The sequence below is a fragment of the Berghia stephanieae genome, chromosome 1 (genome assembly GCF_034508935.2).
Source record: "Berghia stephanieae isolate SIO BIC M18660-M18661 chromosome 1, UCSD_Bste_1.3, whole genome shotgun sequence".
Classification (NCBI taxonomy): domain Eukaryota; kingdom Metazoa; phylum Mollusca; class Gastropoda; order Nudibranchia; family Aeolidiidae; genus Berghia; species Berghia stephanieae.
Window position 1 is genome coordinate 136,359,617 of NC_088360.1, and position 23,414 is coordinate 136,383,030.

Below are 23,414 nucleotides of genomic sequence, written 5' to 3' on the forward strand. Positions count from 1 at the left end.
TCGTAGTAGTACGAGTAATAGATGTATTAATATCAATAATGATGCTGTTAATAATATTGATGATAAGAGAGATAGTATGAAAAAGAAGAAGAAGAAGAAAAAGATGGGGAAGAAGAGGAGGAAGATGAAACATGAATGGTATTGATTCATAAATAAAGCATTTTCAGCCAAGGTACAATGAATCCTATTTATTTCCACAGATTCACAGGACATGCATGGTCCTTGTGTTTTGTACAACAGTGGCAGGATTTGTGGTTATCTTCTTGGAGGTTGAGGATTGGAGTGATGTAAGTGGTTCAAATATTAAATTTCCTTCATTTATTCCCAAGGGAGCAGTGCAGCTCAGCAAAATGACCTGGGGTAAGATGACATGCTCAGGGCCAAACAGCTTGACGGGAATTTGAACTCGGCACTTTTTGGATACAAAGCATGGACCATAATGCTGAGCCATACTGCCCCATATTTGTTTGTTTATTGCATGCCTCATTGCAATGATCTCTGATTAATGTCCGGTGTCTGGAGCAGAAATATTGCGTCTCAGACTAAAGGAGGTGCCATGGATAACAAATTTCCCTCCTGGAATCCGTTTAGATTGAATGACAAAAATAAAGAAACTCATCAGGATAAAAAATATAAGATCTTAAGAGATATAGACTTTAAAATGAAATATATAAATAAAATTCCCTTTATTCATCCCATAGGGGAAATTTTTCTCTAGGGTGTATGCCAAGGGAAGACTGAAATAACCCAGACATCAGTCACAGTGCAGCACCACAAATTGAGCTAGGGTGAGGTGACTTGCTCAAGACCACACAGTGCAGCGGTGGGTGATCGAACTCGGGATCTTTCGGGTACAAAGCAAAGACCGTACCAAAGATCCACCCTGACCACCTTAAAAGATTATAAACATTTTTATAACATATATATTATAGACACTGCCTTTGTTGCCTCATTGTATCTTGAGTTATGGCTATCTGATTTTAATTTGATGTTTTTCTTTATTCTACAGTTGATAGAAGACGATGAGTATTTAGAATACCACCCTATCATGGGTGTCATTGTCACAGCTCTGACCGTCCTCAATGTAAGTCTGGATTAAACACACATGGAGCTATCTACACTTTTATATTTAATTGCTTTTTTTGTGGGGGGAAGGGGGGTGTTTTGTTGTTGTTTGTTTTGTTTTTTTTGGGGGGGGGTTTGGTTGTTGGTTTTGTTTTTTTCCTTTTGTTTTATTTATAATATTTTAACATTCTCAATTATTTGTATAAAATTATTTATGAACCAACTTGACTTTTTGTTTATATATACAATGTTCTGTATGTACATATAATGTCCATGCATCAATTTGACCGTTTTGTTATTGTTTGTATTTACTATTATATATTTATATTTGATTTTTTTTTTAACAGGATATTTAAATGTCTTTTGACCTATGTACCCCTAAATGATTATGATTATAATAATTGTTTTTACAAACAAAAATTTGGGGCAATTATAAGGAATTGATAAAAAGGAGGCTAATTGAGAGACTGGAAAAAGAATTCCGAGGTATCTAGAGAACAATTTTTGTTGAAGAATTATAGAGGTTGAGGAAAAAATGCGATTGCATTTATTTTGTTATTATATCTATTAAAATCAGTTTTGCTAAGTTTGTTTTTTTTTTACACAAAAACTGGGATACCTTAAAACGTTCTAAGCTTGTTTTGTTTGATACATTTCGTGGAATTTGATTTGCTTTCACTATAAAGACTATTTTATTTATTTGTGTTTCAATATCTAATGACATTGTTTATCCGACAGCCCCTGATGGCATTAATTCGTCCACACCCTGGAACTAAAAACCGCCCAATTTTTAACTGGGCCCATTGGTTTGTGGGTACAGTAGCTCACGTCCTAGGGGGTAAGCTTGTCTGATAATGGTAATAATTTATTTGATTTGAATTTTTCTATTGTCTGTTATACTCAGAATTTCATGTTTTACATTTTGTATTGGAATTGGTTAGATATTGAAATCAAGTTTCTTCGCTCTTTGATGAATGGATTCTATAGAAAATCATCCTGTATTTTTATGGACCTGAAAATAAATCACACAAGAACACAAACCAGGCAAAAAGAAATTCTTAGTGGAATATTTGCTGGGTAATTAAGCTCTCCTGTGTCCTCTACGACCAACATGGTCAGGAGACTGAAGTGAGATGGGGTGAATGAAGTGGTAAGTTTGCATTTTGAAATTAATAATTAACTATTCCACTTGCACTTGCCATAATTTAAGAATGTCACTATTATAGTGTACAACATGCACTGATAAAATGACAACTTGAGTTAAAATGGAGTTTTGAAATCTTTCTTTTTACACATAATATTCATATAATTCTCCGTTGGAGGCAACAGGACTTGGTCACAATAGGGAATTTCTGCACCGTTACATCCAGATGCAACCCGCAGTAGTTTATTATGCTGAAATTTATTTTATAAACAAAGCATTTGAAACATGGCCATAGACGTGCGGCTGTGCAGTCTTATGTTATGATACTTGCTTTCAGATCAGAAGGTCCTGGTTTCGAGTCTTGTTCAGCGCATAATTGAGTCCTTGGAAAAGACTCTTTACTCGTATTCTCTCACTGTACTCAGGTGTAAAATGATTAGCTGGTCGTCAACAGCATTGTCTCTTGTCTCTGTTGGAAAAAATTGTAATATCGCCTAACAGGCATCATGTCTCGTTCTACGTGTCATATGTTGCTGTTGGTCAGAGACCCCTTGTAAAGCACTTTGAGCACATTTAGTGGGTGTTATGATATATAAAAGCTCTATTTTTTATTTTTTTATTATTTTTTTTTAGGAAGAATTATTCAAAGAATGAAACTTAATTATCCTCTCTTTCTGCCAATTCAATAGCTAGAACATGATTTCTCACATATGTCTATTTATTTGTTCAACAGTGATAACTATCTTCTTTGGAGTTCAGCTGCAAAAGGCACAAGTACCAGACTACATGGTGTATATCTTGGCGGGCTTCGTGGCATGGCAGGTCCTGGTTGCATTCATACTGGAGGTTATGCAGTGCTGTGGGAAAGAGAAAGGTGAGGAACATTGCATTATGGGACAGATTGGTTTTGATGGCGTAGTCATTAACCAAGTAAAATGAGTAAAAAGTTTTCTGTATTGCTCGTCAGGTCAATGTTTTAAAAAAGTCTGTTTACCCCAGAAATCCCCCCCCCCCCCCCCCCCCCTCTTTCCCAAAAAGTGAATTATTAGCTTGGTCTATTTGGTTCTGGGATTCTCAATAGCTCAGTTGGTAGAGCACTTGCTTCACAAGCGGAGGGTCCAAGATCGGTCGCAGGTGCAGTCGAGATTTTATACTGACCTCCCACAACCCCCGTCCACCCAGCAGTGATTGGGTAGCTGGGTCTGTTAAATCTGGTGGAAAGTACTTTACTTGCTTTTACTGGCTTTACCAACATGTCCAGTGTTAATGGCACTCGTTTTACTTTACAATAAAAAGCTGTCTGAATTCAAACTGGTAACATTAATTATATATATGTCTGTATGCCTTGATCTCCCTATTTTTGAGTGATGAAGTGAGAAATAACGCTCCATGAGCTAGAGCGTGGATTGTGAGAGGAACTGGATTATGAGGTGAAGACTATATTCAAAAACATTTGAAAGTGAAACATTGATATCAGAGATTATTATTGTAAAATAGGGAAGGAAAAAAAAACATTTAAAATATGGTGTCTGCTACTGTGCTAACTATGAAATATAGAAATGGCTTTGAGATAAAGGCAATATGTAAAAGTGTTGTGAATTTCATGAAACCTGCTATATTTGTTATTGCACTTTGCCAAAGTTAAAAATTCTCAGTTTTTCCGTTCATGCTTACCTCAATAAGTAGCAATACAATATAAACCCAGTGATTTTCAATAGTCACATAATCTGAATGCAACACGGCCTAGATTTGGTGTGAGGACGAGTCAGTGATTACACACCTTAATAGGATGTTTTCGGGAAAAGGGTATTTAGCGCACATTTTCCTCGTCTTTTCAAAGTATTAATAGATTCAGAGGTCCCTTTGGTGTAAAGCAATGTCTTCCATGTCCAAAACGTGAAGTAGAGCCTATTTGAGTGACTAGATTTGCTATTGAATTCAGTCCCTTCATTGTTGACCCAATAATAATAGCAAAGGCTACCATTGACGAGATTGGTTTTATGATTTTTATTTTTTATGAAATGGGTCATTTTGTGACTTTTTTTTTCACCTGTAGATATAGTTTTGCCCTTTGAAAGCACTAGTACATATAATGTGTCCTCATAATTGTGATCAGAGTTTTTGGATTCACCTAAAGGACAGAATCTGTGAGGATCACAATCTCCTAATAGGCTGCTTGTCTTGTCCTGTATGCTGTCCTAAAATCAGGAGATAATATAATTGTGAAGTGTGTAGATTATGATATTAACCATGTATACGTTATATAAAAATGCAAACTTTTAAAAATCTATTCACAATTGAATACAGTGCATTGATATTTTGCTTTTACGCCAGCCTGTTAAATCAAAATCACCAACAGTAACATGATATCTTAAGCATTCTTTTTTAGATATGAAACAACAAAATATTTGAAAATCTTAATTTTAAAAATCTCAGATTCATTCTCTGCCTCGCATCAAATACTCTAGTCAAAGTGACACTAGGCTGCTCAAAGTTGTGGACTGTAAAAAGTACTAAACAAAAATGAATAGAATAGCTTAAAAAAAAAAAATAACAAACACTGGCCATGTCGGGCTCAAAACCCTTCTTCGGCGAACAGAAATAAAAACCCAATGAACACATAAATAAATTACTAAAAAACCAAATTGACGGCGTTGATTTGGTTTTTTAATAATATAGTTATGTTTTCATTGTTCTGTTGTTTTTTTTTAATTTAATTGGCTGAAGAAGGGTTTTGATCCCGAATGATTCTGTGTTTGGTATTTTTTTTCTTTTTTTTAAGCTGTTATATTCATATCTGTTTATCAGATACTCAGCACACTGTATTCACATGACATGCCCATTGCTATAAGATTGCATTGATTGTATACACTCTAAAAATGTAGTTTATGATTTGACATTTATCTCAGCGAAACAAGAACTGTATGAGATGGATGATATGAATAATCAGAAGGCCGAATCCAAAGAAACGAAGAAGGTAAGTCAAAGTGATACAAAGCTGCTAGAAGCTGTGGACTGTATAAAGTTATAAACAAAAATGAATACAGGCTCAAATCACCTTCTTCATCCAACTACAAAAACAAAAATACATTACTAAAAAAAAACAGATCGACTGGGTGGGGTTCCTGACTTCCCATTGCCGTCAGGGAGGCAATTACTGTGTCTTCTATCCCCCTATATCTGTTTTCCAACATGCTCTCTGTCTTTGTCCTGGAATGAGATTACTTAGTTTTGTCCTGGTCCTGGCCGGATATCCTACCTAAGAGGGAAACAGTCAAATGTATATTTAAAGTTTTGGAAGATGATTTTTTTTCCCTTGTAAATCATCTATCTCTTATGTGTTGTTATATTTGTTATTTTGAATATATAATGCAATGATTTAAATGTATTCCTCTTAGTGGGATCTTGTGCTGGTGTCCAGATGAGACTCAAACTAAGTACATTGGTGGTATGCTCTTGGAATTTACATCTGATCCTAATTTGTTTTACTTTTTACTCAAGTCCTTTTAATTGTAAATCTAGAATCTTTTTACTATTCAATTTTCTACCTTTTTACTGGTGCTGATGTGACCTAAATGTGTTGCAAGCCCCGTAAAACCCTTAAAAACAAATAAAAAAAAAGATGGATGACAGAGAAATATTCGGACATCCTCTCGTTTATATTTTTATACAGAGAGGATGTGCCGAATATCTCTCTGTCATCGGTTAGATTTTTTGTAATGTATTTCTGTTTTTAATATTGGCTGAAGAAGGGTTTTGAGCCCATAATATTCTGTGTTTAGTGTTTTGTTCTTTTTTGAGGCTGTTATATTCATTTTTGTTTAATATTTGTTAAAGAAGGTAAGACTAGGTTTTATATCATCGATATCCAAGAAGGCAACACAAACAAAATTATGCCCTTCTGTATGATGCAACACTGTTGCCTTGACATTACATGAGTCATTGGTTCTCAAACTGGGGTAGCGGATCCCCTAAGGGATCGCAAAGCCATTTTGGAGGAACTTCGAAACAGCTGGTCAATTTAATATAATTTGTTACAGATTTTTAGACACATGATAGACAGTCATTTCCATTCAAAACCCAGATTGTTGCATAAACTTTGAATGTAATCGGCTTCTGAAAATGAAAAGCAGAGGGCTTTATCATGCACTCTGAATCTCCTGGTCTATCATAACTTTTAAGATGGGACCTCAATACAGTCCAAACTTTCATAGGGGACTGCATATTGAAATTTTCAGAAAAGTTTAAGAATCACTGGAATGTAGAAAGCCCATCAAACAAATTCTGGCATCAACAGGAATCACCAATGATGTCCGTGTGAGCTTATTGGGGGTAGACACTAAGGTGCCTAAAGTGGAGCTAAAACCCAAGACCCCTGGGCTACTGTGCTTTCACCACTCGACCACCTTGCCCACATTGCCCCTTGACTGGACATGTCAAGCAGATTTTAAGTAATAGATGAGTTCGAATAGATTTAATCTGGACAATGAGGGGATTTTTGATGATTGACCAAAAATTGAACAACGCTTCATCAAGCATAAAAAGATTATTTGGTTTGGGAAAGCATAGTTTATCTCTTCTCGTCTGCAAAGAATCTTGGAGTCTATTTTGATCCCAATCAATGACAAAACAATGAATCAGAGAGTATTAGAAAAATTATTTTGAAATGGAAAATATTCTTAAGTCAGAAAACTTACTCTAAAATAAATACAAAAACAATTTACATCCATTTTTATGAAACTTGAGTTGTTTGTACTTGCAAATTAAAATGAATTAATCGTGAAAATAATTATTCCTGACTATTAATTTTTTTTTTTTTTTTAGATAAATAAATAATCACAATTTACATCCCCAGACTCCGAAAACAAAAGAAGTGATTCTCATGCTTCAAATCAAAACGAATCAATCACAATAAATGATAAATTAATGTCGTAAATATTGACATTTTTGGATAAATCTGAGACAAAACAATAATACCTCAGTTAAATGCATTCACCATTTATCACAATTTACATCCCCAGACTGTGAAAGCAAAACGAGTGATTCTCATGCTTCACGTATTTGTGCTGACGGTGGTTTCTGGCGTCATCATTGGTTTTATCAACATTGGAGAAGATGAGCTGGACTAGATCATTTCTCTGTTCCATCTTATTCATCGATGTCTCAACTCACCAGAAGGATGTTTCTCTTTTCTATCATATTCATCCATGTCTCAAAAAAAAAAATATTTTATATAACAACATTGGGGAGATAAATGTGACTCAACATTCCAATATGGTATTAAGTCAAAGTGAACTTGATGCTTAAAATAGAAATGTCAGCTTGACCCTCTCCTTACCAACCATAGGAAAATCCTCACATTCGTTTCGATTCAACCAGCAATTTTTTCACAAAATGTAAATGATATGATATTATTTGTTCTGCAAATTGAGCTCTACAACACAATGTCACGTTTTCATAGGCCTAACAACAAATTTTCTTAAAATTTTGTGATGGACACAAGAAATCAGTATGAGAAAATGATAACAATCGTTATGATATATCCAACAATTTTTTCATTTTGATTTCTTTTGTCCATCACAAAATGTAGAGAATTTTTAATTTTTTTTTTTGTTATAGCTATGAAAACTTGACACTGTGAGAGTTCATTTTGCAGAACAATAATAGGTATAGAATGTACTTGTTGCTTTTCTGATTGAGTAAGAATTTTTTTTTGTTTTTTGTTAGGTAGGTGTGAAGTTTTCGGGAAAGTTCTGAAAATGGCTGATAGGGAGAGGGTTAACTTGTTGAAAAATAAGTTAAAATAAAGGCATTCATTGAGGAAAATAAGTCTGATTTCCTAAATGTTCAAAAAACAACTTTAAATTCCTAATTTTAATAATTTACAATTTTCTCTCAGTTCTCTTCATCTCTTTCATTCGGACATAAAACCAGATTGGTGTAATGGGTTACCAAACCTGCCTAGTACTACGAATAATTCATAGAATGACGAATTCTTGGCTCCAGCTAGAGAACAGCATTGACGTTTTTGATTCAATAAATCTTGTTGAAAAGGAGAGTTTGGTAATTTAGTTAGGACGTTGGACCATTTTTTGATTATGCTGAAGACGATAATTCATTTTTAGTGGTATTTATTGGGAATTTTTTCTTTCTTTTTTTTTTTGTACCTTGGAAACTACGAATTTTTGGAACTCCAAGTAGGCAGCTCTGGGTTACATCTACTGGTGTATTTTATGCTATAGTTGAAAACGGATGGAGATCACATTTTTTTTTTTTTATAGATGAAATTTGTTTGCCAAAAATTATGCCCATGACCCTGTGCTCCCTAATTCAATGCAGTTTGTTGTTGTTTTTCTCTTTTGTATTATAATTTATCCCAAATGAACCTTTGATGTCATGAAAAAAACTAAGGGAACAAATTTCTGTAATGTAATGACTCAAAAAATAAGAAATACAAATGGAAATATGTGAAGCTTTAATAAACACAAATGACGCTGTATATTTCAGATATCCAAATTCAGATCAAAAAGGGTAAAATCATCATGTTTTTGTGTCATAAAACCACCAATATTTTTTTTAATTAAATTTTTATTCTCATAGTCAACTATCATTGACACGGTTTGTACAAATATGATCCACCTTGTCTGTCCACAGTCATATCGCGGGTTCATCAAATTCTGAAAACTTGACTTTTGTCTAAATTGTGAAATTTAAAAACTTTTAATGAGCTGCACTCAAATGTTGTCATTAAATAAATGATAAAAATAAATAAAATTCCCTTTATCCATCCCATAGGGGAAATTTGACTCGAGGGTCTATTCCAAAGGAAGACTGGAATAGTCAGTGGAGCGCTGAAAATTGAGCTACACTTGGTATCTTTCAGGTACGAAGCAAAGACCGTCTTGCTGGGCCATGCCACTCCCTATAACTCAAACTCAGCCGTTTTGCTTCAGTTTCAATTTATGAAATCTGGCAGAGCCTGACATAATACCGAAATAGAGGAGGTGTGTTACAAAATGTCATGCAGAGTTGGATTCCTGACCTCCCATAGTTGGCAGGGAGGTCACTTACAGTGTCTTATGTCCCCCTATATCGGTTTACCAGCGTGCTTTCTGTCTTTGTCTTGGAATGGGATTACTTGATTTTGTCCTGGCCCTGACTGGATACCCTAGTTGGGAGGGAAACAGTCAAATGTCTAGTTAAGAGTTGAGTTTTGGGAGATGATATTTTTTGTCTTGGAAATCATATCTCTGTATTATTTTTGTGTCACATTTATACAATATATATATATATATAATGATTTGTAATAAACATTTGAGCGTGGGCCTGTGCTTGTGTCAGGATGAGCAAACTTAGTACACTGATAGTGTGCTCTTGGAACCTACATGTTTTCCTTATTTTAACCTATTCTCCTTTGTCTTACTTTTTCTTGGGTGCTCTAATTGTAATTCTAGAAACTTTTACTGTCACATTTTCATTTTTACTGGCATTGATCTGACCTAAATGTGTTGCAGCACCGTAATGGGGGCAGCGTGGCTCAGAAGTACGGTCTTTGCTTCGTAACCAAAAGGTACAGAGTTCGACTAACCATCTCGTTGTGTGGCCTTGAGAAAGTTGCATCGCCCCAGTTCACGTTGCGGCCAACAGCTGGGTTATTCCAGTCTTCCCTTGGAATAGACCCTAAAGACAAATTTCCCCATGGGGATGAATAAAGGAAATATTATTTTTTATTATTTTATTCAAAACCCTTAAAAAAACAAATTTTCATTGAGTGACCGTGATAGAGACGATATGAGAATTGTCCATCGCCTTAGGATCAGGAATATTTTTTCCCCTTCCTTACATGACCTCAGTCCTCAAATCCCTTACATGATCTCATCTTAATTCCTGAATCCCTTACATGAAAGATGAATGTCTTTAATCTATTGTATAATTGAAGGTGATTACTTGACTAATGTTCATTACCATAGATCAAATCCATTCATACAACTTACTGTTTAAGATTTTTTTAAAAAGGTTAAACCTCTCCATACCACCGACAGCAAAATCGTCACATTCGTTATGATACAACCAGCATTATTCTTATCAGATTTCTTCTGTACATCACAGACATCATCTTTCTATAGTTATGAGAATTTACTGCTATGTTGTAGAGTTCGTTTTACTGAACAAAATATTATGTTTAGCATCTGCTTATTTCTTATGAGTTAGGGTTAGAGTTTTAAAAATATATTCTTATGTTTGTAAGATATGACGTTTCTGGAGATAACCAAGAATTCGGTTGGTAAGGAGAAAGTTAAACCAAAAACAGCTTAAATTGCAAGGAATTGATGCCTAAAGCAATTTCAAATTAACGCATAGGACTTCCTATTTATATGTAAATGTATGTTTCATATTGGCAATTGCCTAAAATAAACCTTAAAATTTATTTTTGTTTTAATCGTTCAACCGAAAACAACTAAACCACAAGGATTTGATACCTAAAGCAATTCCTTCAAATCCTATAAATTCCTTTAAACCACAAAATCCTGTCTTGATTTTTGAAATCTTTAATGTTAATGGTCCTTTCTACTTAAATGATAGGATAAGATAACGATCACAGTTATTTAGCATGTACAATTTTTTTTTTTTTTTAAAACAAAAATGGTTTTTCCATGTGCTTTAAAGATTTTGATTTCCTTGTGGATTAAACATACATATGAATTGACTTTAGATGTTAACATTTTTATTATTAAATCTTTTTATTATTTAACCCTTTTGAGGTCTGATTGCCAACGGTATCAACCAGTCCAAATCCCGTCATGTCATCCATAGGTCTTCAGTTTCAACAGCCAGATGAAATGTTGATTATAGAATTATCAGACCCCCCTACTACTACGAAAAATTCGTAATATTACGAATTTTTGGTTTGAACAGAAGAACTGAATAAAGATATTTAATTCAATAAAACATCATCTTGAAAACAAAGTTCTGGTGCCAGAGCTGGTATATAAAAGAGTTTAAAGCATAGTTTTAACGAATTGATGACAAACTGGTACCATTTAAAGATAGTTATAACGTCTATTGTGTTTTTACCCCTAAAAACTACGATTTTTTTTCAATTTCGAGTTGGCAGGTCTGAATGATCATCTTTCACTTGCACTACCTCAAAAGTCCTCCAAAGTAAATGCCTGTCTCATACAAAATATATATATACATCCGTACAAAATATTTTTTGTCCAAAGAAATTATTTGACATACACAGGACAAAATATAGTAGCTCTAACGGATTACTTTGTTAAAGATGACCCCCAATTGTAGGTCATCTTAATTTACTAATATATGAAATAAAATTTTAAAATTTTAAAATGGTATTTTATCATGGTTAGTCAATATTATGCTCCAGACACTGAACATATGTTTGACTTTGTATTTGTAGAGTTTATCACATGTGCCAGTGCGGGTGGTTGGATGGGAGCATCACCCTTGAATCATATACCTATGATGTTCGCATGGGTGTACGATCCGATAGTGATGTCGTTTCTTCTTCTCTTTACTAGCCTATCCTGCTTCTTTGGTTTGTGATTGTATTTTTGACAGGGGATATTTTTTTTCCTGTAAATCTTCTGCCTGTTTGTTCTTGGTTATTTATAATTTAGCTTATGATATCTTTAGGTTATGATTTTGATTTACATTTGTACTATTTTTGTTAGATTGCTTGTTTTTTTGTTTCAGCGGTCTCTCATATAACCTCAATTGTGTTGGAAGAGACCTAAAGCAACAAACAAACAAACAAACATGTGCCCGTAATATTTCCCTCATCTTATGCAACAGTACAATCATCACAGATTAATTCATGCCATTCACAAAATGTTTCTTTTTTCTTTTCAATAGATAATCTGTTCGTGTTATACAATATTCACAACCATGTTCAAATACCTGGCGTAGGAAGAAATTTTTACATTTGTAGACTTTATTAATAAATCCAAAAATCTGTGACAAAAGTTTATTTAAAAGGCCATTTTTTAAAAAGAGTGGATTGGGTTTTTTTGTTGGTTTTTTTTTTTTTTTTTTTTTTTTTTTTTTTTTGGGGGGGGGGGGGGGCGGGGTCGGGGTTGCTTCCAAGTCGAAACAATTTTGTATTCAAGATGGCATTTTCTGTTGTATGAAATTTACGGTATTGGAAAAAAAAGGATTAAATAGGAAAATGTTATCAACTGTAACTGGTATTTATCTACTGTCATCAATTACATTTTTCAGCATTTGTTGCTGATGATGTGAAGTGAGGATATAACTTTTGAAAAGCCAACATGGAAACCAGATCATATTTTAATGGTGTAATGCAGACAAGTGCCATGTCTTGCACTTGGGATATAGAAACCCGCACCATCAGTACATAATGAGAAAACATGACTCTAGCGTGACTGTCATACTTCTGCCTACTGAAGAGGAAAAAGATTTAGGTGTGTTAGTAGATCAGGAACTGAAGTTCTCTAAGCACATAGAAGTAAATAAAGCAAACAGAATCGTTGGCCTCATTAGGAGGTCGTTCACTCATCTTGATAGAGATAAATGAGACAATTGTTCACTACACTTGTACGTCCTCACTTGGAATTTGGCAATGTAGCATGGGCACCACGACTGCAGAAAGACAAAGACCTCATAGAAAGTGTTCTAAGACGCGCAACTAGGGTCATTCCTGGATTCAAAGATCTAGAATACACAGAAAGACTGAAAAAGATAAGAATACCTAGCATGCAGTTTAGGAGAGACAGAGGAGACCTAATTGAAGTGTTCAAATACACACATAATTTATACTCTGTTAGCATGAGTCCTCTAAATCTTGATTCCACCAGCACCACCAGAGGACACAGATTCAAACTCTCCAAGGAAAGGTGTTATTTTAACCTTAGGCAGAACTTTTTCTCAGTTCGGGTAGTCGACAAATGGAACTGCCTGCCTGCAACAGTTGTCAACGCCCCTTCATTGCAGGCATTCAAGTGCCGTCTTGATGCTCATTGTGAAACAGAAAAATACTGTTTGTAAAGTTAAATTCAGACACCTCCTTCCACTATGTGGCATGCCCAGTTTTGAGAGACTTGAATTAAATATTTTCACGAATGCACAAGAGCAGATAAAAGGCTGGAAAAGCCTACATAAATCTGGACTTATATCATATCATATCATATCATATTACGACGACAACTACTACTACTACTACTCTACTACTACTACTACTACTACTACTACTACTACTACTACTACTAATACTACTACTAATACTAATACTAATACAACTACTAATACTACTACTACAACTCTGACTACTACTACTACTACTACTACTACTACTACTACTACTACTACTACTACTGTTGTAATTTGCTTGGAATGATTGCAATCTTGTAACCAAATCAAAGTAGATAAAAATGATAATATACATAAATAGTGAATTAGTATCAGGATGCATCGATTTTGATTACAGGCGGTGAGCTACTTATAATTCATTTCAAAATGTCTTTACATTTTATTTTATTTGTTTTCGATGTCACTTTGTTTATTGGTTTGCTGATGTGGGTTTGTACCCGAAACGTCCATTGTTTCTACTGTTTCCATCCAATGGCTTTCGTCTTTTAGTTTTGAGAAATAGAAAACATATTGGTTGTTTATAGTGTTTTGTTTTTTGCTTTATTGATTTGCTTTTTGATATTAAATGTACCTACAAAAATGTACACATCAAACGGATGTTTATAGGGAAGATTGTACTTCTATTCTTGATAATGATATATATACTTATTTGTGTGTTACATATATAATAATTATAAACAGCAATGTGTGCTTAAATTTGTCAAATTTGCAATGAATGTTGGTTATATTACTTTTAAAAATGTTCTCGATGTGTTAAAGTTGCAAAGAGGGTTTAAAGGTCTATAAAAGCCTATTATCTCTTAAACGATACAATACGACACGATTTTTTAATTGTATTTTTGAGTGTTTTGATCTCAAGATTTAGTGTGGGGTCTTTTGACCTCCCGTGGAGGACAGAAAGGTCCTTTACCTCCCACCCCATCCCCTTATCTGTTTTCTCTTCCCATGTTTATATCTATCTTTGTTCTTGATTGTTGTCCTTTTTTTATGAGGGTGGGGGATGGTCCTGGCAAGGATCCTTAGCTATGAGGGAGGCAGTCAAATTATATCCCCCCCCCCCCCCCTTTTTTTTTTTTTTTTTTTTTTTTGAAAGATATTCTTTTCTTTTTAAATCAGTCTCTGTTATGTACAATTCGCTGCTGCTATTACTGTACTACTACTACTGCCACTACCACTGCTACTTTTACTACTACCACTGCTATCGCTACTACTACCATTATACTACTACTACTACTACTACTACTACTACTACTACTACTACTACTACTACTACTACTACTACCACAACAAAACTTTACGTTATTTGTTAAACCTACAAGTTTGTTTTAACATTTTATCATTCAAATTGTTAGATTCCTCATCAATTTATAAAGTTATTTTTAAAAGTTTATTACTTTTTGACTTGAATGTTTATTTACGTAAAGATAATATATGCAATGATTTCGCCATTATTTATTTCATAATATAGTTTCATATTTTTTTAAACTACAATAATATAGTAAGCATTATTAAAACATTTGTAACAGCTGAAATTGGAATAAACAAAACAGAATTGCCAACAAATGACTATTGTGCGACTTCATTTCTTAAGCTTAAACTGGCCCTTAGCACTTGGGTGGGGTCTTCTTACCTCCCTTGGGGGCAAAGAGGTCACGTTTGCTGTGTCTTCTATCCCCCTTTATCTGTCTGGGTGGGGTTCCTGACCTCCCATAGTGGGCAGGGGGGTACTGTGTCTTCTATCCCTTATATCCGTTTCCCAACATGCTTTCTGTCTTTGTCCTGGCCGGAGTCCTAGCTGGGAGGGAAACAGTCAAATGCATAGTCATTGTTTTGGGAGCTGATATTTTTTTCCTTGTAAATCATCTCTCTGTTATGTATTATTATATTTATTATTTTGAATGTATTATGTAAGCATTTGAGTGTATTCCTCTTTGTTGGATTTTGTGCTTGTGTCCGGATGAGACATAGGTGATCTCAAACTAAGTACATTGGTGGTATGTTCTTGGAATCTACATCTGATCCCTATTTGTTCCCAGTTCCCCTATGTCTTACTATTTCTTGGGTGCTTTAATTGTAATTCTAGAACTTTTTACTATCCCATTTTCTTCCTTTCTACTGGCGCTGATATAACCTAAATGTGTTGCAAGCGCCGTAAAACCCTTAAAAACAAACAACCCTTAATTTTTCCCTTTCCATATTGTTCTGTCTTTGTTCTGGATTAAGATTTCTCGGTTTATTTCCTGGTCCTTGTGGGATCCTTAGCTGGGAGGGCTGGGTGGGGATCCCGACCTCCAATAGTGGGCAGGGAGGTACTTGCTGTGTCTTTTAAACCCCTATGGATCAGTTTTCCAATTGCTTTCTGCCTTTGTCTTGGAATGAGATTAGCTTTGCTGACCTTGCCTGGGAGGGAAATAGTTAAATGTATAGTTATAGTTTTGGGAGATTATACTATTTCCCTTGCAAATCATCTCTCTGTTATGTACTGTTTTTTTTTTGTTTTTTTTTTAACATATCATTTGTAAACATTTGAGTGTATTCCTCTTAGTGGGATCCTTGCTGGTGTTTGGATAAGACTTTGAGGTAATTTGAACAAATTCTCCTTTGTCTTACTTTTTCTTGGGTACTATGATTGTAAATGTAGAATATTTTGACTATTCCGTTTTCTTCTTTTTACCGGCGTTGATATGACCTAAATGTGTCACGAGCGGCGTAAAACCCTTTAAAACAAAAACAAAAACATAGCTGGGAGGGAGACAGTGACATGAACAGTACCCTTTTTGACAGATGAGATTTTTTTTTCCTTTCAAATCATCTGTTTTTGTTTCATTCTATTATAATCATTAGTTTTGAATTCTGTATGTTGTACTTTGTAATCATTTGAGTGTATCCGTCATATCGGGCTCCTTTCCTTGTGCCTGGCTGGGTGGGGTTCCTGATCCCATAGCGAGCACTTACTGTGTCTTCTATCCCCCTTTATCTGTTTTCCAACATGCTTTCTGTCTTTGTCTTGGAATGAGATTACTTGTTTTTGTCCTGGCTGGGAGGGAAACAGTCAAATGTATAGTTAGAGTTTTGGGAGATCATTTCTCGTAAATCAGTTCTCTTTTTTGCACCGTATTATTTTATTTCGTACAAGTATAATGATTTGTAAATATTTGAGTGTGTGTTCTTAGTGGGGATCTGTGCTTGTGTCAGGATGAGACATTTAGGTGACCTCAAGCTTAGTACACTGATAGCGTGCTCTTGGAATCTACATCTATTCCCTATTTGAAACAATTCCCTTTTGTCTTTGTTTTCTTGGGTGCTTTAATTGTAATTCTTGAACCTTTTACTATCTCATTTTCTTCCTTTTTACTGGCGCTGATATGACATAAATGTGTTGCAAGCGCTGTAAAACCCTTAAAAACAATCATAATTTGCACATCGATGGATTGCTTATTGAATCTTCTGTTCCCTATTTGACCCAGTCCCCTTTGCCTTCCTTTTTGTTCGGTGGTTTTTAACACGATATCTAGAACTTCCCTTTTGCATTTTCCTTTTTACTGGCGCTGAAATGACATAATTGTTGTGTCACAGGACGTGAAACCCATAAAAACAAACAAAACAACCTTTCCATGTTTCTGTCTTTGTTCTAGATTGGAATTGCTTGTTTTTTTCCTAGTCCTGGTAGGGATCCTTAGCTGAGAGGGAAGCAGTCAAATATATTCTTCCTTTTATTTGAGAGATGTCAACGATGAAAAAACATTAAATACATAATACAAAAATAGCCTTGGCACTTAGAGTAGAATATATCATAATATCAAGCAATCCATTCAATGTAGTTGTTTGAATCGTCAATCAATAACAATCGTCAAATAGAATGAAAGCTGTAATTTAATTACCAAAGACAGATAAAGTGGACGTTTCAGGTTTCCCCTTTGTCAATAAAACATGATGAATGAAATATTAAAGACGAATGATTTGTCTTTAGCATTTCAATCATCATATTTTGTTAACAAAGGGAAAACCCAAGAGGTCCACTTTATCTGTCTTTGTTAACTAAACTGAAGTTTCCATTCCATTTGTCTATTGTTATTCGTTTCTTCAAGCTTCGAGCAGCAAAATTTGCTTGAATCATCAATCGGACAACATTGCTTTCATGACCTCTTTCTTGAAGATGTCAATGTATGACAACCCCCTATTGATGCTGTGCATTGAAATTTGGAGATAAAGCACCCCCCCCCCCCCCCTTTTTTTTTTTTTTTTTTTGAAAGATATTCTTTTCTTTTTAAATCATTCTCTGTTATGTACAATTCGCTGCTGCTATTACTGTACTACTACTACTGCCACTACCACTGCTACTTTTACTACTACCACTGCTATCGCTACTACTACTACCATTATACTACTACTACTACTACTACTACTACTACTACTACTACTACTACTACTACTACTACTACTACTACTACTACTACTACCACAACAAAACTTAACGTTATATGTTAAACCTACAAGTTTGTTTTAACATTTTATCATTCAAATTGTTAGATTCCTCATCAATTTATAAAGTTATTTTTAAAAGTTTATTACTTTTTGACTTGAATGTTTATTTACGTAAAGATAATATATGCAATGATTTCGCCATTATTTATTTCATAATATAGTTTCATATTTTTTTTAAACTACAATAATATAGTAAGCATTATTAAAACATTTGTAACAGCTGAAATTGGAATAAACAAAACAGAATTGCCAACAAATGACTATTGTGCGACTTCATTTCTTAAGCTTAAACTGGCCCTTAGCACTTGGGTGGGGTCTTCTTACCTCCCTTGGGGGCAAAGAGGTCACGTTTGCTGTGTCTTCTATCCCCCTTTATCTGTCTGGGTGGGGTTCCTGACCTCCCATAGTGGGCAGGGGGTACTGTGTCTTCTATCCCCTTATATCCGTTTCCCAACATGCTTTCTGTCTTTGTCCTGGCCGGAGTCCTAGCTGGGAGGGAAACAGTCAAATGCATAGTCATTGTTTTGGGAGCTGATATTTTTTTCCTTGTAAATCATCTCTCTGTTATGTATTATTATATTTGTTATTTTGAATGTATTATGTAAGCATTTGAGTGTATTCCTCTTTGTTGGATTTTGTGCTTGTGTCCGGATGAGACATAGGTGATCTCAAACTAAGTACATTGGTGGTATGTTCTTGGAATCTACACCTGATCCCTATTTGTTCCCAGTTCCCCTATGTCTTAATATTTCTTGGGTGCTTTAATTGTAATTCTAGAACTTTTTACTATCCCATTTTCTTCCTTTTTACTGGCGCTGATATAACCTAAATGTGTTGCAAGCGCCGTAAAACCCTTAAAAAACAAACAACCCTTAATTTTTCCCTTTCCATATTGTTCTGTCTTTGTTCTGGATTAAGATTTCTCGGTTTATTTCCTGGTCCTTGTGGGGTTCCTTAGCTGGGAGGGCTGGGTGGGGATCCCGACCTCCAATAGTGGGCAGGGAGGTACTTGCTGTGTCTTTTAAACCCCTATGGATCAGTTTTCCAATTGCTTTCTGCCTTTGTCTTGGAATGAGATTAGCTTTGCTGACCTTGCCTGGGAGGGAAATAGTTAAATGTATAGTTATAGTTTTGGGAGATTATACTATTTCCCTTGCAAATCATCTCTCTGTTATGTAGTGTTTTTTTTTTTTTTTTTTTGTTTTTTTTTAACATATCATTTGTAAACATTTGAGTGTATTCCTCTTAGTGGGATCCTTGCTGGTGTTTGGATAAGACTTTGAGGTAATTTGAACAAATTCTCCTTTGTCTTACTTTTTCTTGGGTACTACGATTGTAAATGTAGAATATTTTGACTATTCCGTTTTCTTCTTTTTACCGGCGTTGATATGACCTAAATGTGTCACGAGCGGCGTAAAACCCTTTAAAACAAAAACAAAAACATAGCTGGGAGGGAGACAGTGACATGAACAGTACCCTTTTTGACAGATGAGATTTTTTTTCCTTTCAAATCATCTGTTTTTGTTACATTCTATTATAATCATTAGTTTTGAATTCTGTATGTTGTACTTTGTAATCATTTGAGTGTATCCGTCATATCGGGCTCCTTTCCTTGTGCCTGGCTGGGTGGGGTTCCTGATCCCATAGCGAGCACTTACTGTGTCTTCTATCCCCCTTTATCTGTTTTCCAACATGCTTTCTGTCTTTGTCTTGGAATGAGATTACTTGTTTTTGTCCTGGCTGGGAGGGAAACAGTCAAATGTATAGTTAGAGTTTTGGGAGATCATTTCTCGTAAATCATTTCTCTTTTTTGCACCGTATTATTTTATTTCGTATAAGTATAATGATTTGTAAATATTTGAGTGTGTGTTCTTAGTGGGGATCTGTGCTTGTGTCAGGATGAGACATTTAGGTGACCTCAAGGTTAGTACACTGATAGCGTGCTCTTGGAATCTACATCTATTCCCTATTTGAAACAATTCCCATTTGTCTTTGTTTTCTTGGGTGCTTTAATTGTAATTCTTGAACCTTTTACTATCTCATTTTCTTCCTTTTTACTGGCGCTGATATGACCTAAATGTGTTGCAAGCGCTGTAAAACCCTTAAAAACAATCATAATTTGCACATCGATGGATTGCTTATTGAATCTTCTGTTCCCTATTTGACCCAGTCCCCTTTGCCTTCCTTTTTGTTCGGTGGTTTTTAACACGATATCTAGAACTTCCCTTTTGCATTTTCCTTTTTACTGGCGCTGAAATGACATAATTGTTGTGTCACAGGACGTGAAACCCATAAAAACAAACAAAACAACCTTTCCATGTTTCTGTCTTTGTTCTAGATTGGAATTGCTTGTTTTTTTTCCTAGTCCTGGTAGGGATCCTTAGCTGAGAGGGAAGCAGTCAAATATATTCTTCCTTTTATTTGAGAGATGTCAACGATGAAAAAACATTAAATACATAATACAAAAATAGCCTTGGCACTTAGAGTAGAATATATCATAATATCAAGCAATCCATTCAATGTAGTTGTTTGAATCGTCAATCAATAACAATCGTCAAATAGAATGAAAGCTGTAATTTAATTACCAAAGACAGATAAAGTGGACGTTTCAGGTTTCCCCTTTGTCAATAAAACATGATGAATGAAATATTAAAGACGAATGATTTGTCTTTAGCATTTCAATCATCATATTTTGTTAACAAAGGGAAAACCCAAGAGGTCCACTTTATCTGTCTTTGTTAACTAAACTGAAGTTTCCATTCCATTTGTCTATTGTTATTCGTTTCTTCAAGCTTCGAGCAGCAAAATTTGCTTGAATCATCAATCGGACAACATTGCTTTCATGACCTCTTTCTTGAAGATGTCAATGTATGACAACCCCCTATTGATGCTGTGCATTGAAATTTGGAGATAAACCCCCCCCCCCCCCCCCCCCCCCCCCTTTTTTTTTTTTTTTTTTTTTGAAAGATATTCTTTTCTTTTTAAATCATTCTCTGTTATGTACAATTCGCTGCTGCTATTACTGTACTACTACTACTGCCACTACCACTGCTACTTTTACTACTACCACTGCTATCGCACTACTACTTACTACACTATACTACTACTACTACTACTACTACTACTACTACTACTACTACTACTACACTACTACTACTACTACTACTACTACTACTACTACTACCACAACAAAACTTAACGTTATATGTTAAACCTACAAGTTTGTTTTAACATTTTATCATTCAAATTGTTAGATTCCTCATCAATTTATAAAGTTATTTTTAAAAGTTTATTACTTTTTGACTTGAATGTTTATTTACGTAAAGATAATATATGCAATGATTTCGCCATTATTTATTTCATAATATAGTTTCATATTTTTTTAAACTACAATAATATAGTAAGCATTATTAAAACATTTGTAACAGCTGAAATTGGAATAAACAAAACAGAATTGCCAACAAATGACTATTGTGCGACTTCATTTCTTAAGCTTAAACTGGCCCTTAGCACTTGGGTGGGGTCTTCTTACCTCCCTTGGGGGCAAAGAGGTCACGTTTGCTGTGTCTTCTATCCCCCTTTATCTGTCTGGGTGGGGTTCCTGACCTCCCATAGTGGGCAGGGGGGTACTGTGTCTTCTATCCCCTTATATCCGTTTCCCAACATGCTTTCTGTCTTTGTCCTGGCCGGAGTCCTAGCTGGGAGGGAAACAGTCAAATGCATAGTCATTGTTTTGGGAGCTGATATTTTTTTCCTTGTAAATCATCTCTCTGTTATGTATTATTATATTTGTTATTTTGAATGTATTATGTAAGCATTTGAGTGTATTCCTCTTTGTTGGATTTTGTGCTTGTGTCCGGATGAGACATAGGTGATCTCAAACTAAGTACATTGGTGGTATGTTCTTGGAATCTACATCTGATCCCTATTTGTTCCCAGTTCCCCTATGTCTTACTATTTCTTGGGTGCTTTAATTGTAATTCTAGAACTTTTTACTATCCCATTTTCTTCCTTTCTACTGGCGCTGATATAACCTAAATGTGTTGCAAGCGCCGTAAAACCCTTAAAACAAACAACCCTTAATTTTTCCCTTTCCATATTGTTCTGTCTTTGTTCTGGATTAAGATTTCTCGGTTTATTTCCTGGTCCTTGTGGGGATCCTTAGCTGGGAGGGCTGGGTGGGGATCCCGACCTCCAATAGTGGGCAGGGAGGTACTTGCTGTGTCTTTTAAACCCCTATGGATCAGTTTTCCAATTGCTTTCTGCCTTTGTCTTGGAATGAGATTAGCTTTGCTGACCTTGCCTGGAGGGAAATAGTTAAATGTATAGTTATAGTTTTGGGAGATTATACTATTTCCCTTGCAAATCATCTCTCTGTTATGTACTGTTTTTTTTTTTTTTGTTTTTTTTTTAACATATCATTTGTAAACATTTGAGTGTATTCCTCTTAGTGGGATCCTTGCTGGTGTTTGGATAAGACTTTGAGGTAATTTGAACAAATTCTCCTTTGTCTTACTTTTTCTTGGGTACTATGATTGTAAATGTAGAATATTTTGACTATTCCGTTTTCCTTCTTTTTACCGGCGTTGATATGACCTAAATGTGTCACGAGCGGCGTAAAACCCTTTAAAACAAAAACAAAAACATAGCTGGGAGGGAGACAGTGACATGAACAGTACCCTTTTTGACAGATGAGATTTTTTTTCCTTTCAAATCATCTGTTTTTGTTACATTCTATTATAATCATTAGTTTTGAATTCTGTATGTTGTACTTTGTAATCATTTGAGTGTATCCGTCATATCGGGCTCCTTTCCTTGTGCCTGGCTGGGGGGGGTTCCTGATCCCATAGCGAGCACTTACTGTGTCTTCTATCCCCCTTTATCTGTTTTCCAACATGCTTTCTGTCTTTGTCTTGGAATGAGATTACTTGTTTTTGTCCTGGCTGGGAGGGAAACAGTCAAATGTATAGTTAGAGTTTTGGGAGTTCATTTCTCGTAAATCATTTCTCTTTTTTGCACCGTATTATTTTATTTCGTATAAGTATAATGATTTGTAAATATTTGAGTGTGTGTTCTTAGTGGGGATCTGTGCTTGTGTCAGGATGAGACATTTAGGTGACCCCAAGCTTAGTACACTGATAGCGTGCTCTTGGAATCTACATCTATTCCCTATTTGAAACAATTCCCTTTTGTCTTTGTTTTCTTGGGTGCTTTAATTGTAATTCTTGAACCTTTTACTATCTCATTTTCTTCCTTTTTACTGGCGCTGATATGACCTAAATGTGTTGCAAGCGCTGTAAAACCCTTAAAAACAATCATAATTTGCACATCGATGGATTGCTTATTGAATCTTCTGTTCCCTATTTGACCCAGTCCCCTTTGCCTTCCTTTTTGTTCGGTGGTTTTTAACACGATATCTAGAACTTCCCTTTTGCATTTTCCTTTTTACTGGCGCTGAAATGACATAATTGTTGTGTCACAGGACGTGAAACCCATAAAAACAAACAAAACAAACTTTCCTTGTTTCTGTCTTTGTTCTAGATTGGAATTGCTTGTTTTTTTCCTGGTCCTGGTAGGGATCCTTAGCTGAGAG

The 23,414-nt window shown here is 35.1% G+C and overlaps 1 protein-coding gene across 1 annotated transcript in view; it reads left to right on the plus strand.

The window, feature by feature from the left end:
• The window catches only part of LOC144963313 (putative ferric-chelate reductase 1), a 62,194-nt gene extending 52,224 nt beyond the window's left edge, over nt 1-9,970 (plus strand). Inside the window, exons 16-21 of the mRNA XM_078897229.1 lie at nt 201-287; nt 1,010-1,084; nt 1,804-1,903; nt 2,943-3,083; nt 5,119-5,186; nt 7,231-9,970. Coding sequence (XP_078753355.1) covers nt 201-287; nt 1,010-1,084; nt 1,804-1,903; nt 2,943-3,083; nt 5,119-5,186; nt 7,231-7,338 — 579 coding nt within the window. The 3' untranslated portion in view covers nt 7,339-9,970. The remainder of the gene's footprint in view (nt 1-200; nt 288-1,009; nt 1,085-1,803; nt 1,904-2,942; nt 3,084-5,118; nt 5,187-7,230) is intronic.
• The last annotated feature ends 13,444 nt before the right edge of the window (nt 9,971-23,414 follow it).